The 14,922-nt window shown below is 39.9% G+C and overlaps 1 protein-coding gene across 1 annotated transcript in view; it reads right to left on the bottom strand.

Annotated features, from left to right (window-relative positions):
• The window catches only part of SNX27 (sorting nexin 27), a 120,364-nt gene that overhangs the window by 19,874 nt on the left and 85,568 nt on the right, over nucleotides 1-14,922 (bottom strand). The window contains exon 8 of the mRNA XM_066262131.1: nucleotides 10,257-10,346. Within this exon, the coding sequence (XP_066118228.1) occupies nucleotides 10,257-10,346 (90 nt within the window). The remainder of the gene's footprint in view (nucleotides 1-10,256; nucleotides 10,347-14,922) is intronic.

Genomic DNA, 14,922 nt, shown 5'->3' on the forward strand with positions numbered 1-14,922 from the left:
CACACCTTTATGGACAATTGATATTTGACAAAAAAGGTAAGAGCATACAATGGAGTAAAGACCTCTCTTTAACAAATGGTGTTGGGAAAATTGGACAGCTACCTGCAAAAAAATGAAACTAGACCACCAACTTACACCATTCACAAAAATAAACTCAAAATGGATAAAAGAGTTAAATGTAAGTCGTAAAACCATAAGCACCTTAGAAGAAACATAGGCAGTAAGCTCTTCGACATCTCTCGCAGCAATATATCAATATTTACTGATTTATCTCCACAGGCAAGTGAAATAAAGGACAGGATAAACAAATGGGACCATATCAAAATAAAAAGCTTTTGCATAGCTAAAGACAATATGAACACAATAAAAAGACAAACCACACAATGGGAGAACATATTTGACAATACATCTGAATAAGGGGTTAATAACCAAAATTTATAAAGAACTTGTAAAACTCAACACCAGGAAGATAAACAATCCAATCAAAAAATGGGCAAAAGGAATAAATAGACATTTCTCCAAAGAGGACATAAAGATGGCCAATAGGCAGATGAAAAAATGCTCAACATTACTAATCATTAGAGAAAAGCAAATTAAAATCAGAATGAGACACCACCTCACACCAGTCAGAATGGTGCTCTTTAACAAAACAACACATAGTAAGTGCTGGCAATGATGTGGAGAAATGGGAACCCTCCTGCATTGATGGAGGGAATGCAGACTGGTGCAGCCATTGTGGAAAAGAGTATGGAGATTCCTCAAAAAATTAAAAATGGAACTGCCTTTTGACCCAGCCATTACACTTTTAGGAATATATCCCAAGAACACCACATCAATGATTCAAAAGAAGACATGCACTGCTATGTTTATTGCAGCATTGTTTACAATAACCAAGATCTGGAAACAGCCCAAGTGTCCGTCAGTGAATGAGTGGATTAAAAAAAGCAGTGGTAGCCCTGGCTGGTTGGCTCAGTGGTAGAGCGTCAGCCTGGCGTGCAGGAGTCCCAGTTCAATTCCCGGCCAGGGCACACAGGAGAAGCGCTCATCTGCTTCTCCACCCCTCCCCCTCTCCTTCCTCACTGTCTCTCTGTTCCCCTCTCACAGCCAGGGTTCCATTGGAGCAAAGTTGGCCTGGGCGCTGGGGGTGGCTCTATGGCCTCTGCCTCAGGCGCTAGAGTGGCTCTGGTTGCAACAGAGCGACGCCCCAGATGGGCAGAGCATCGCCCCCTGGTGGGTGTGCAGGGTGGATCCCGGTCGGGCGCATGCGAGAGTCTGTCTGACTGCCTCCCTGTTTCCAGCTTCAGAAAAATACAAAAGAAAGAAAGAAAAAAGCAGTGGTACATATACACAATGGAATGTTATGGAGCCACGAAAAAGAAGGAAATCTCACCTTTTGTGACAACATGAATGGACCCGGAATCTGTTATGCTGGGTGAAATAAGCCAGACAGAAGAAGAAAAATATCATATGACTTCACTCATCTGAGGAATCCAATGAACAATATGAACTGAAGAACAAAATAGAGACAGAGCAAAATGAAGACAGAGGTGGGATTAAAGGGTTCAGAGGGAAAGCTGACAGAGGGAAAAGAGATGATAGGATGAGATCAGGGAAGGGAAAGAGATTGGTAAAATTATATACATATAACACAGTGTTAGAGCAGAAAAGCCAATTCTGGAGGAAAGGAGGGATGGTGCTGCGGGGAGGCTGGCAACGGGGATGATGAGGGGAACCTGGGAGAACGGGGATACATTCGGGGGGACAACAGAATCTATGTAAACACAATAAATTGAGAAAAAAATATATTTACAAACAAAAATGACAACACAACCTATCAGAATCTCTGGGATGCAGGCAAAAGCAGTAATAAGAGGGAAACTCATATCACTACAGGCTTATACGAACAATCAAGCAAACAACTTAACATCATATCTTAAGGAACTAGAAAAAGAACAAAGGCAACCCAAAACCAGCAGAAGATAAAAGATAATAAAAATCAGAGAAGAAATGAAATAGAGAACAGAAAAAGTATAGAAAAAAAATCAACAAAACAAGGAGCTGTTTCTTTGAAAAGATCAACAAAATTGACAAACCCTTTGCAAGACTCCCTAGGGAAAAAAGAGAAAGGACTCATATAAACAAAATCCAAAATGAAAGAAGAAATTACCAGAGATATCATAGATATACAAAAAATTATAGAATACTATGAAAACCTTTATGCCACCAAATTTAACAATCTAGAAGAAATGGATAAATTCCTAGAATAATACAATCTTCCTAGACTGAGTCATGAAGAAGTAGAACAGACCCATAAGCAGGGAGGAAATAGAAACAACTATCAAAAACCTCCCAAAAAATAAAGTCCAAGGCCAGACGGCTATAGTAGTGAATACTATCAAACAATCAAAGAAGATTTGGTTCCTATTCTACTCAACGTCTTCCAAAAAATTGAAGCAGCAGCAATACTTCCAAACACATTTTATGAGGCCAATATAACCCTTATACCAAAACCTGGCAAGGACAACACATAAAAAGAAAACTATAGACCAATATCTTTAATGAATACAGATGCAAAAATAAACAAAATACTAGCAAATCGAATACAACAACACATTAAAAAAATAATTCACCATGATCAAGTGGGATTCATCCCTGAATCACAAGGATGGTTCAACATATATAAAACAATTAATGTAATATACCATATCAACAAAACAAAGAACAAAACCACATGATCTTATCACTAGATGCAGAAAAGTCATTCCATAAAGTACAACATCATTTTATGTTCAAAACACTCAACAAAATGGGTATAGAAGGAAAATACCTCAACATAATAAAGGCCATGTATGACAAACCATCAGCTAACATCATATTAAATGGCAAAAATCTGAAAACTTTTCCTCTAAAATCAGGAACAAGACAAGTCTGCCCAATCTCTCCACTCATACTCAATGTAGTGCTGGAAGTTCTAGCCAGAGCAATCAGACAAGAGAAAGAAATAAAAGGCATTCATATTGGGAAAGAAGAAGTAAAGGTTTTACTTTATGCAGATGATATAATCCTGTACACAGAAAACCCCAAAGACTCCACAGAAAGACTATTAGAAACAATAAACCAATACAGTAAGGTCACAGGATACAAAATTAATATACAGAAGTCTATTGCTTTCTTACATGCCAACAATGAAACTTCAGAAAATGAACTCAAAAGAATAATCCCTTTTACGGTTGCAACAACAAAAAAATACCTAGGAATAAACATAAAGAATGTGAAGGACCTATATAATGAAAAGTATAAAGCATTGTTAAAGGAAATCGAAAAAGACACAATGAAATGGAAAAATATTCCTTGTTCTTGGATAGGAAGAATAAATATAGTTTAAATGACCATATTACCCAAAGCAATATACAAATTTAATGCAGTTCCCATCAAAATTCCAATGCCATTTTTTAAAGAAATGGAACAAAAAATCATCAGGTTTATATGGAACTATTAAAAACCCCAAATAGCCAAAGTAATCCTAAGGAAAAAAAAACAAAGCTGGGGGCATTACAATACCTGGCTTCAAATTATACTACAGAGCCATGATAATCAAAACAGTATGGTATTGGTAGAAAAATAGACACTCAGACCAATGGAACAGAATAGAGAGCCCAGAAATAAAATCACATATGTATGGTCAAATCATCTTTGATAAAGGAGCCAAAAACACACAATGAAGAAAAGAAAGCCTCTTCAATAAATGGTGCTGGGAAAACTGGAAAGCCACATGCAAAAGAATGAAACTTGACTACAATTTGTCTCCTTGTACAAAAATTAATTCAAAATGGATCAAAGGCCCTGGCCACCTAGCTCAGTCGGTTGGAGCATCATCCCGGAGCACGGAGGTTGCCGGTTCAATTCCAGGTCAGGGCACATGCAGGAGCAGCTCAATGTTCCTGTCTCTCTCTCTGCCCCTGCCTTTCTCAAATAAATAAACGAATAAATATTTAAAAAAAAATGGATCAAAGACCTAAATATAAGATCTGAAACAATAAATTATATAGAAAAAAACATAGGTACTAAACTCATGGACCTTGGCCATAAAGAACATTTTATGAATTTGACTCCAAAGGCAACGGAAGTGAAGGCAAAGATAAATGAATGGGACTACATCAGACTAAGAAGCTTTTGCACAGCAAAAGAAACTGACAGCAAAACAGACAGCCAACTAAATGGGAGATGATATTTTCAAACAGCTCAGATAAGGGCCTAATATCCAAAATATACCAAGAACTCACAAAACTCAACAAGAAACAATCCAATAAAAAAACGGGAAGAGGACATGAACAGATGCTTCTCCCAAGAAAAAATACAAATGGCCAATAGATATATAAAAAGATGCTCATCTTCACTAGCTATTAGAGAAATGCAAATAAAAAATACAATGAGATACCACCTCACTGTTAGGCTAGCTGTTATCAACAAGACAGGTAATAAGTGTTGAAGAGGCTGTGGAGAAAAAGGAACCCTCATTCACTGTTGGTGGGAATGCAAATTAGTACAACCATTATGGAAGAAAGTGTGGTGGTTCCTCAAAAAACTAAGACCATATAACCCAGCAATCCGTCTACTGGGTTTCTACTCCCAAAACTCAAAAACACTGGTACATAAAGACACATGCACCACCATGTTCATTGCAGCATTATTCACAGAGGCCAAGACAAGGAAACAAACGAAGTATCCCTCAATAAAGGATTGGATAAAGAAGATGTGGTACATATATACGCTGGAATACTACTCAGCCATAAGAAATGATGACCTAGTGACATTTACGAAACATGGATGGACCTTGAGAACATTATACTGAGTGAAATAAGTAAATCAGAAAAAGCTAAGAACTGTATGATTTCACACATAGGTGGGATATAAAACTGAGACTTATGGACATAGATAAAGGGAAAGTGGTTACCAGAGGGAAGGGAATGTGGGGGAGGGGGAAGGGAACATGGGAGAATGGGGAGGGGTTGGGGTGAGGCAAAAGGTGTAAAGAGGGACAAATATAAGGTGATGGAAAAAGATTTGACTTTGGGTGAGGGCTATACAATATAATCAACAGTTCAAAAACTATAGAAATGTTCACCTGAAACTTATGTACCCTTATTGATCAATGTCAGCCTGTTAAAGTTAATATTGTAAATAAAATTAAAAAAAGAAATAAGGGCACCTGTGGCCCTGGTGAGAAGACAGAGGTAAAGTTTCATTGAAGAAACTTAAGGTTTGCAGAGATTCTCAGGTCAGGTAGTACTTCTTAGCTTTAAGTAGCAATCTCTACATTCTTGGATTTGCATAAAGCATAAAGGGAGAAGAATCATTTAAAGTTTTATATACACCCAAGATTTCCAAAAGGAAAGTGAATTTTTGTTTCCAAACCAAATAACATAAGGGTATAGCTACATATTTAAAACACAAAATTATCCTGTCCATTCTCCTTCCATATTATACATGTACCCTAAATTACCTTCCTTGATTCACATACCACTTAGGTGATGGTCCACAGGAGACCAGAGAAAGAAAAAATTTAGCATGGGAAATTTTGTGAATGTTCAATATTTAGCAAGATAAGTAAATATAGAAATAGGACACATTAAACAGAGACTCAGTACTTAACAGAGCAGAACACCTGGGTGAGTGGGCTGAGGTCCATTCTGGAGAACTCTGTTCTCCCAAACAACCTGCCAAGGGTCAAACCAGATCTAAAATTGAAATAAGGGCTTGAGAGGAACCTTGGGAGCCAACTCTCTCAAACCCCAGGAGCAGCGATTCTGAAGCAACTTAAGTTTCAGAATCACTTGGGCGCACTTCTGTAAAAATCTTTACAGAAATTCCTAGATCCTACCTACAGAAATTCTGGTAAGTCAATGTGAGATGGGATCCAGACCTCACCTGCCTTGCTAGCAGGTAGCACAAATGAGTCTCATGCGATAGACCTGGGGACCACACTTTGATAAACACTGACTTTCACATTTACTGCCTTTTGTAAAATCACTAAAAATCTTGTTGAGAAACACAAGCAGAAATTGTCAGTTCAGCAATGGCAAAATCAGACCACTCCAAAATAAAAACTTAAGTTCCAAATGTCTGCTGTTTGTGTGAGAGTAAAAAAGAAAAAGAAAAAAGAAAAGACAAAATATGTCTTGTACATTAAATTCTCAACCATTGAAATTTGAGATTCAATCTTTGTAAGTATAAAACAGAAATATATTTGATCACACTAGATCTTACAAGCTACGGTAAAGATATGAGCTGTCCTCTGTATTTGGAGAACAAGGAAACTTATACAAAACTTGTTTATCTATCAAGAACTAGAGTATTTTCTTAAAATTTTACTTGCACACTGACAACCTGAACATCCCATTTTATAGAAAAGAAACTAGAACTGAGAAGTCTGTTAACTGTTGAAGTCCTCACAGTGATATGTAAACTATTCGTAGTGCTATGACCTAATCGTACACCTATCGAGCATACTAAGTTGCTACAGATAATGGTATCAAGATCTATGGGCTCTGAAGGGTCCATCTCAGTTGGAAGTTTCAATGTACTAATTATGACCATTGACTAAGGAATATCTTCTAACACTAATACTTGAATACTTTAATAAAATTCAAACTTTGGTGGAATTAAAAAAAACCCCACAAAACCTGAGTGCAGTATTATGGGGCTAGTACACACTTCTATGCTGGCAGTAGGTTTTTAAGACAATAAAACTCCATAAATATTTAAGCATATTCTATACTCAACTCTAATGACCCATAGGAAAAACACATCAATGTACCAAGTATACTCAAGTTATTAATAGGATGATTACAAGATATAAACTTGAGTTTGAAAATGACCTCATAATAAATTACCATGCTTCTTAAGTTCAGATTGTCTATATTTTGCGTCAGAACAACTCACACCTATTTACTTATTCAACACCTAGTACTGTACTTGGCACACATTCGGTGCTCAAAAAATATTTTTGATTAAATGCATAAATGGAAGATAGTGGGTTTGGAATATGACATGTGCAAAAGAAACAATTATGTATTCCATACTGGTATTATCAGAGGCTCTTATGAAATTACACTGATTCTGTTAGCTTTGGAAAAGGCAAAGAGCTATTGCAGAGGTTGATGGTCCTTCAGTATTCAGTCCCTTTTCACCAAAAGAGATGTTAAGTCAGAATAATGCATTAATATATATATATAAAAGACAATGACATTATCTTAAAAAACAGGTTGTTGAGTTTTTCGGTTTTCTTTCCTTTTTTTTTTTTTTTTTTTTTGACAGAGATCAGAAAGAGGGACAAATAGGGACACAAAGATGAACAGGAAAGGAGAGAGATGAGAAGCATCATTTCTTTGTTGCAGCTCCTTAGTTCTCCACTGACTGCTTTCTCATAAATTCCTTGACTAGGGGCTACAGCAGAATGAGTGACCCCTTGCTCAAGCCAGCGACCCCACGCTCAAGCTGGACAAGCCCGTGCTCAAGTCGGCAACCTCCGGGTTTCAAACCTGGGTCCTCCACATCACAGCCCGACACTCTATCCACTGCGCCACCACCTGGTCAGGCAGTTGTTGAGTTTTAAAATCCTGTTTTCCATATAGTAAAATTCCCTTAAACAAAATTCTTTTTATTATTGATTTTAGAGAGAGAAGAAGGGGGAGAGAGGGAGAGAGAGAGAGAGAGAGAGAGAATTTGTTGTTCCACTTATTTATGCATTCATCGATGTGCCCTGACTGGGGATGAAACCCTCAACCTTGGCTTATTGGGATATTCTAACCAACTGAGCTACTCGGCAAAGGCCCCCTAAACAAAATTCTGCAAATTAATAGACTTAATAGTATTTAAAATAATTTTTGTTGCCTCTTTCAGCCTATTGCTATGTTGAACATTCATAGATGGTTCTCTGATTTTGGCAACTTACTTTTTAAAAAAATTTTAAGCGAGAGGGGAGATAGTGGGACAGACTACTGCATGCGCCCTGACCAGAATCCACCTGGCAACCCTGTCTAGGACCAATGCTTGAGTACCAAGTTATTTTTAGTGCCTGAGGCTGACATGCTGACCAACCCAGCTATCCTCAGTGCCTGGGGCTATGCTTGAACCAACTGAGCTACTGGCTGCAGGAGGGAAGAGGGAGAGAGGAAGAAAAGGAGGGGTAGAGAAGCAGATGGTTACTCCTCCTCTGTGCCCTGACCAGGAATTGAACCCAGGACGTCCATATACCAAGGCTATACTCTATCCACTGAGCCACTGGCCAAGGCTGGCAATTCACTTTTCCTCATATAAGTGATAAAATATCCCAGCTAGACGTAAGATTAAGGGCTAAGTTCAATGGCTGATTTGTGTATTCTTATTTCAACCCAATCAATTTCCAACACTCGCTCAATTATACAAAAGGTACAAAGAAATTTAAGTGATTTATAAGAATCATTACCAATACAATCATCACCTTGTATGAAATCATGAAAAATTATCATTTGTGCTGGTGGCATAGTGGATAAAGCAGTGACCTGGAATGCTGAGGTTGCTCTTTGGAAACCTCAGCCTGGCCTGGTCAAGGTACATACGAGAAGCAACTACTATGAGTTGATGCTTCCTGCTCCTCCTCTCTCTCTCTCTCTCCTCTCTCTAAAATCAATAAATAAAAATAAAAAAATTTTTAAAAAGAAATAAAAGTTATAATTGAAAAAATTTCAACTATATGTGAATTTGTAAGAAAGAAATTTTAAAATTCTACAAGTGGAAATTTTGCAGGTGTTCATTATAATTTTTATTTTTGACAATCTCCATGCTTGTATTTATGGAAGATACAAATTGGAAACTAATTTTAAAACATTTAGGGCCTGACTAGGCAGTGGCGCAGTGGATAGAGCATTGGATTGGGACGCAGAGAACCCAGGTTCAAAGCCCCAAGGTTATCAGGTTGAGCAGAGGCTCACTAGCTTGAGTGTGGGATCATAGATGTGACCCCATTGTCACTAGTTTGAGCCCAAAGGTCACTGGTTTGAGCAAGGGGTCACTCACTCTGCTGTACGCCCCTGGTAAAGGCATATATGAGAAAGCAATCAGTGAACACTAAGGAGATACAATGAAGAATTGATGCTTCTCATCTCTCTCCCTTCCTATCTGTCTGTCCCTATCTGTACCTCTCTCTGACTCTCTCCCTGTCTCTGTCAAAAAAAAAAAACAACCCAAAAACATTTAAGGAATATTCTAGGTAGCCCTCTCCAACGCAACTTTTTGTGATGATGAATATGTTCTATTTCTGAGCTATCCAATACGGTAGCTGCTAGCCACATGTGACTACTAAACACTTGAAATTTGGCTAATGCATCTGAAGAACTAAATTTTAAACTTTATTTAATTTAAATAAATTTAAAATTAAATAGCCACATGAGGCTAGCAGCCACAGAATTGAACAGTACAGCTCTAGGATATAGTAATCAAAAACACTATTGAGCATAAATGTTTAAGCAACTGCAGAGATCAAAGCTGTATAAACAAATTTTGCAACGGGCTAAATCATTACTAAATAATTTCTTTTCTTTTTTAAGAGAGAGAGAGAGAGAGAGAGGGGGGAGAGGGACAGACAGACAGGAAAGGAGAGAGATGAGAAGCATCGATTCTTCATTGCAGTACCTTAGTTGTTCATTGATTGCTTTCTTGTATTGCCTTGACTGGGGTGTTTCAGCCCAGCCAGTGACCCCTTGCTCAAGCCAGCAACCTTGGGCTTCAAGCTGGCAACCCCTCACTCAAGCTGGTGAACCCTGCTCAAGCCAAATGAGCCAGTACTCAAGGCAGTGACCTTGGGGTTTCGAACCTGGGTCCTCTGCATCCCAGGCAGATGCTCTATCCACTGCACCACAGCCTGGTCATGCTAAAATAATTCCTAATGTAAAAAATCTAGTATCAATTCTGACAAAATCTTATCTTTATCATATTAAGTGTTTTTCACATCCTTCGTTTTAGAACTTTTTCTATCAAAAAAACTTCAGTTGGTTATTATTAATAATAAAGTTATATACTTACATAAAGCAAAATAAGCCCTTTGTGTGCTAAATGAAGAAACACAATGAACTTTACATCAAGGTCTATATTCTCTTTTTTTAAAAGTTAGTTAAACCACTGACCAGGTTGCAACATCTTTCAAAAATGGCTGAAACAACAGGTTTAACAGAGCAAAAGGCAAATTTTCTAAAAAGTGTATGGGGACATAAACGTACCATGACCATTTTCCTTTGTTCATATAGCTTCTGTAATTGGTAGGACTTTTCCTCTGCTTTGATGTAACCTCTTTTCACATCATCGACAGCCTGCACCAAAACAAAGAGAAGAAAGAAATGTAAAAATCATTATCAAGTACATTCTTTTTTGCTGTTGTTGCTTTTGAAAAATTTTTTCATTGATTTGAGACAGAGAGAAGGAAGAAGATTAAGAGGAAGAGGGGATGGGATGGAGAGAAAGAGAAGCATCAACTCATTGTTCTACTTAGTTGTTCCATTTAGTTGTGCACTCACTGACTGCTTCTCATAAGTGCCCTGACCAGGGATAAAACCTGCGACCTTGGTGCACCAGGATGACACTATCCTCTGAGCCACTTGGCCAGGAAATCAAGTACATTCTTGATAAAAAATAGACACAACCTGACCAGGCAGTGGCACAGTGGATAGAGCATCAGACTGGGATGCAGAGGACCCAGGTTTGAAATCCTCGGTTGCTGGCTTGAGTGCGGGTTCATTCAGCTTGAGTGAGGGCTTACCAGCTTGAGCGCGGGATCTCTGGCTTGAGCGTGGGATTATGGACATGACCCCATGGTTGCTGGCATAAGCCCAAAGGTCACTGGCTTAAAGCCCAGGGTCACTGGCTTGAGCCCAAAGTCACTGGTTTGAGCAAGGGGTCACTCACTCTGCTGTAGCCCCCCCAGTCAAGGCACATATGAGAAAACAATCAATGAACAACTAAGGTGCCACAACAAAGAATTTATGCTTCTCATCTCTCTCCCTTCCTGCCTGTCTGTCTCTATCTGTCCCTGTCTCTCTCTCTCCATCACACATATAAAAAAAGGGACAGATTCATTTTCAGAATAATTCTTGTCCATATGAATCATCATCACCTCCAGTATGCCCTGCCACATGCATATATTTACTAGAACAAGCAGCACAAAAAGAGTATCTGGTATGTACTCAAGAATTGTTCAAGGCATGTGAAGAACCTGGTTTCTCATATTAAGAAATTTAAATTCTGGAAAATTTATGCATGCAAAGCAATTAGAGAACACTAAAAAAAAAAAAAAAAGCACATAATACTGTATTAAGCTTGGCCTGTGGTGGTGCAGTGGATAGAGCGTCAACCTGGAATGCTAAGGTTGCTAATTCAAAACCCTAGGCTCACCTGGTCAAGGCACATACGACAAGCAATCAATGAACAACTAAAGTGAAGCGTATTAGTTGATACTTCTCATTCCTTCCCCAAGGCCTTCTCTCCGTAAAATCAATAAATAAAATCTTTAAAAATAATAATACTGTATTAAAGGTAAGAATGAAGTAGCAAAAATGTGTGGTATAAATAGCAAGACACATGCAGTCAGAACATGAGAGTTATTGCTAACTGTAGTTACCAAGGAAGCCTTGGTTGGACACCAAAGAATAAGTTGAATAGAAGAAACTACCAGCTGAAGTCAGGAAACAAGAACGGGTTTGAGCTTTAATACATTCAGCAGACATATTTTCCTGATTTGAATAAAGGCTACATGTTAAGGGACAATGAAAGATAATGCTAGAGCAGCAGTTCTCAACCTGTGGGTTGCGACCTCTGTGTTTTGGTCTGTTGACCCCCGCCAGGGTCATGACCCACAGGTTGAGAACCGCTGTGCTAGAGGGATAGGGTAACAGGTTAGGTAGGATCCTATAAAGCAAGCACAGGAATTTAGACGTAAAGACAGTAGGGAGCGAAAATAAGCAATAAAACATTTTTTTAAAAGACAGATTGATTTGAAGATGAGTATAAACTAAGGACAGAATAAAATAAGAGACTAACAATGTTGCTATAGTTTAAGCATAAAGTGAAACAAGACCTTAAACTAGAGGGCAGCAATTGGAAGAGAAAGTGATAAATCTGAGACCATGAACAAAAGTCCCCAATAGGACTTGCAATAGGCATGATGGTACCTGGATATAATAGGCTTTTTCTAAATAACTCCTGGTTCAGCTAAATGATATATGCGGCCCTGGCCGGTTGGCTCAGCAGTAGAGCGTCGGCCTAGCGTGCGGAGGACCCGGGTTCGATTCCTGGCCAGGGCACACAGGAGAAGCACCCATTTGCTTCTCCACCCCTCCGCCGCGCTTTCCTCTCTGTCTCTCTCTTCCCCTCCCGCAGCCAAGGCTCCATTGGAGCAAAGATGGCCCGGGCGCTGGGGATGGCTCTGTGGCCTCTGCCTCAGGTGCTAGAGTGGCTCTGGTCGCAATATGGCGACGCCCAGGATGGGCAGAGCATCGCCCCCTGGTGAGCAGAGCGTCGCCCCATGGTGGGCGTGCCGGGTGGATCCCGGTCGGGCGCATGTGGGAGTCTGTCTGACTGTCTCTCCCCGTTTCCAGCTTCAGAAAAATGAAAAAAAAAATAAAATAAAATAAAAAATAAATGATATATGCATGTCCTTCCCAACTTCATTCCACCCCAAGAAAAACATTTTAATCTAATGGCAGGGAAAACTGATCATTGGGAGAATAAAAGTACAAACAGGATCATTTCTTCAGAGCATTCAGAATCTAACCTCAGTGAGTTTCTGCAAGGACAACTCTAGGCTGGCACCACGCAGGGCCCCCCTGAACTCTTATCAGAAGACCGCCAACTTCCTTAAGGTAGAAATCATCCCCCATAGTCTTTATTTTTTCTTTTCTTTTTTTTTGGTGATAGAGACAGAAAGAGAGACAGATAGGAACAGAAAGGCGGGAAGGGAGAAAGATGAGAAGCATCAATTCTTCATTGTGGCACCTTAGTTGTTCACTGATTGATTTATCATATGTGCCTTGATTGGGGGGCTTCAGCAGAGCAAGTGACCCTTTGCTCAAGCCAGTGACCTTGGGCTCAAGCCAGTGACCTTGGGCTCAAGCCAGCAACCATGGGATCAATGTCTATGATCTCATGCTCAAGCCAGCAACCCACGGTCAAGCTGGTAAACCCGCACTCAAGCCGGATGGGTCTGCACTGAAGCCAGCATCCTTAGGGTTTTGAACCTGGGTCCTCTGTGTCCCAGTCCGATGCTCTACCCATTAGGCCCCTGCCTGGTCAAGCTCATTCCCCATAGTCTTTTAATGAAAAAAAAAAAAAGCTATATAACAATGAGTTCAGGATTGAAGTTAAGAGACTAGTTTTGACTTCTAGGTCTGTCACTTACCAATATTCACTTGAGTAAATCACTTAAACCCTCTCAGTATGTAACACAAGAATTATACTCATCTCATACATAGACAACAAATTGAAATAAGAGATGTTAAGAGTTTTGTGAAGTATAGATGAACAATATTATCATTGCTATTGGGAGCATTAACTGTTAAATTCTAAGAAGCACACATGGATGTTAACATCCTGCCTGAGACTACCTAATGGAAAGATTATGCTCATTCCTCCTCTATCATAGCCATCTGAACGAGGGCTCACTTTCGGCACAGAGGATCATAGTCACAGAGGAGATGCTCAGTAAGAATGGCCACACAGGCCCTGGCCGGTTGGCTCAGTGGTAGAGCGTTGGCCTGGCATGCCAGGGATCCCAGGTTCGATTCCCGGCCAGGGCACACAGGAGAAGCGCCCATCTGCTTCTCCACCCCTCCCCCTCTCCTTCCTCTCTGTCTCTCTCTTCCCCTCCCGCAGCGAGGCTCCATTGGAGCAAAGATGGCCCAGGCACTGGGGATGGCTCCTTGGCCTCTGCCCCAGGCGCTAGAGTGGCTCTGGTCACAACAGAGCGATGCCCCGGAGGGGCAGAGCGTTGCCCCTGGTGGGCGTGCCGGGTGGATCCCGGTCGGGAGCATGCGGGAGTCTGTCTGACTGTCTCTCCCCATTTCCAGCTTCGGAAAAAAAAAAAAAAAGAATGGCCACACAATGTCCTGAAGAATTGAACACTTTTTGATCACCAAAAGACTTGACTACTTTAGGCCAAATTAAACTAATTACTGGAAAGTTGGGAGAGAAATAAAAAAGGGGAATAAACAAATACTGATCTATCTATTTCTTTTTTTTTTTCTTTTTGGTGACAGAGAGAGCGACAGGCAGTAAAGGAGAGAGATGAGAAGCATCAGTTCTTCGTTGCAGCTCCTCAGTTATTCATTAATTACTTTCTCATATGTGCCTTGATCAGGGGCTACAGCAAATTGAGTGACCCCTTGCTCAAGCCCGTGACCTTGAGTTCAAGCCAGGGACCTTGGGCTCAAGCCAGTGACCATGAGGTCATGTCTATGATCCCAAGCTCAAGCCAGCGATCCTGTGCTCCAGCTGGTGAGCCCGTGCTCAGGCTGGATGAGCCTGTACTCAGCAGGTGAACTCAGGGTTTCAAACCTGGGTCTTCTGCCTCCCAGTCCGACGCTCTATACACTGAGCCATCATCATCTGATCAGGCCTGATCTATCTTATTTCATTTCCCATGTAACAAAGTGTTATTTAGCTATGGGAAAAGGCTCTTCTGATGACCAAATAAAAATACTGTATTTGCTTGGTTTGTATCCACAATACCTAGAATTCTGTGTGACTTGGAATAGTACTTAAATATTTGAACATTCCCCCAGGGCATAACTCTATATGAACTTTTTTCATATAGGCAGTAAAAATGTTTTCTTCTCTCCTCTCTCATTTCTAATCAAGATTATATTGCTTGACTAGCAGGAGTGGAAAACATACATC

This window comes from Saccopteryx bilineata, chromosome 2 (genome assembly GCF_036850765.1).
Source record: "Saccopteryx bilineata isolate mSacBil1 chromosome 2, mSacBil1_pri_phased_curated, whole genome shotgun sequence".
NCBI classification, from domain to species: domain Eukaryota; kingdom Metazoa; phylum Chordata; class Mammalia; order Chiroptera; family Emballonuridae; genus Saccopteryx; species Saccopteryx bilineata.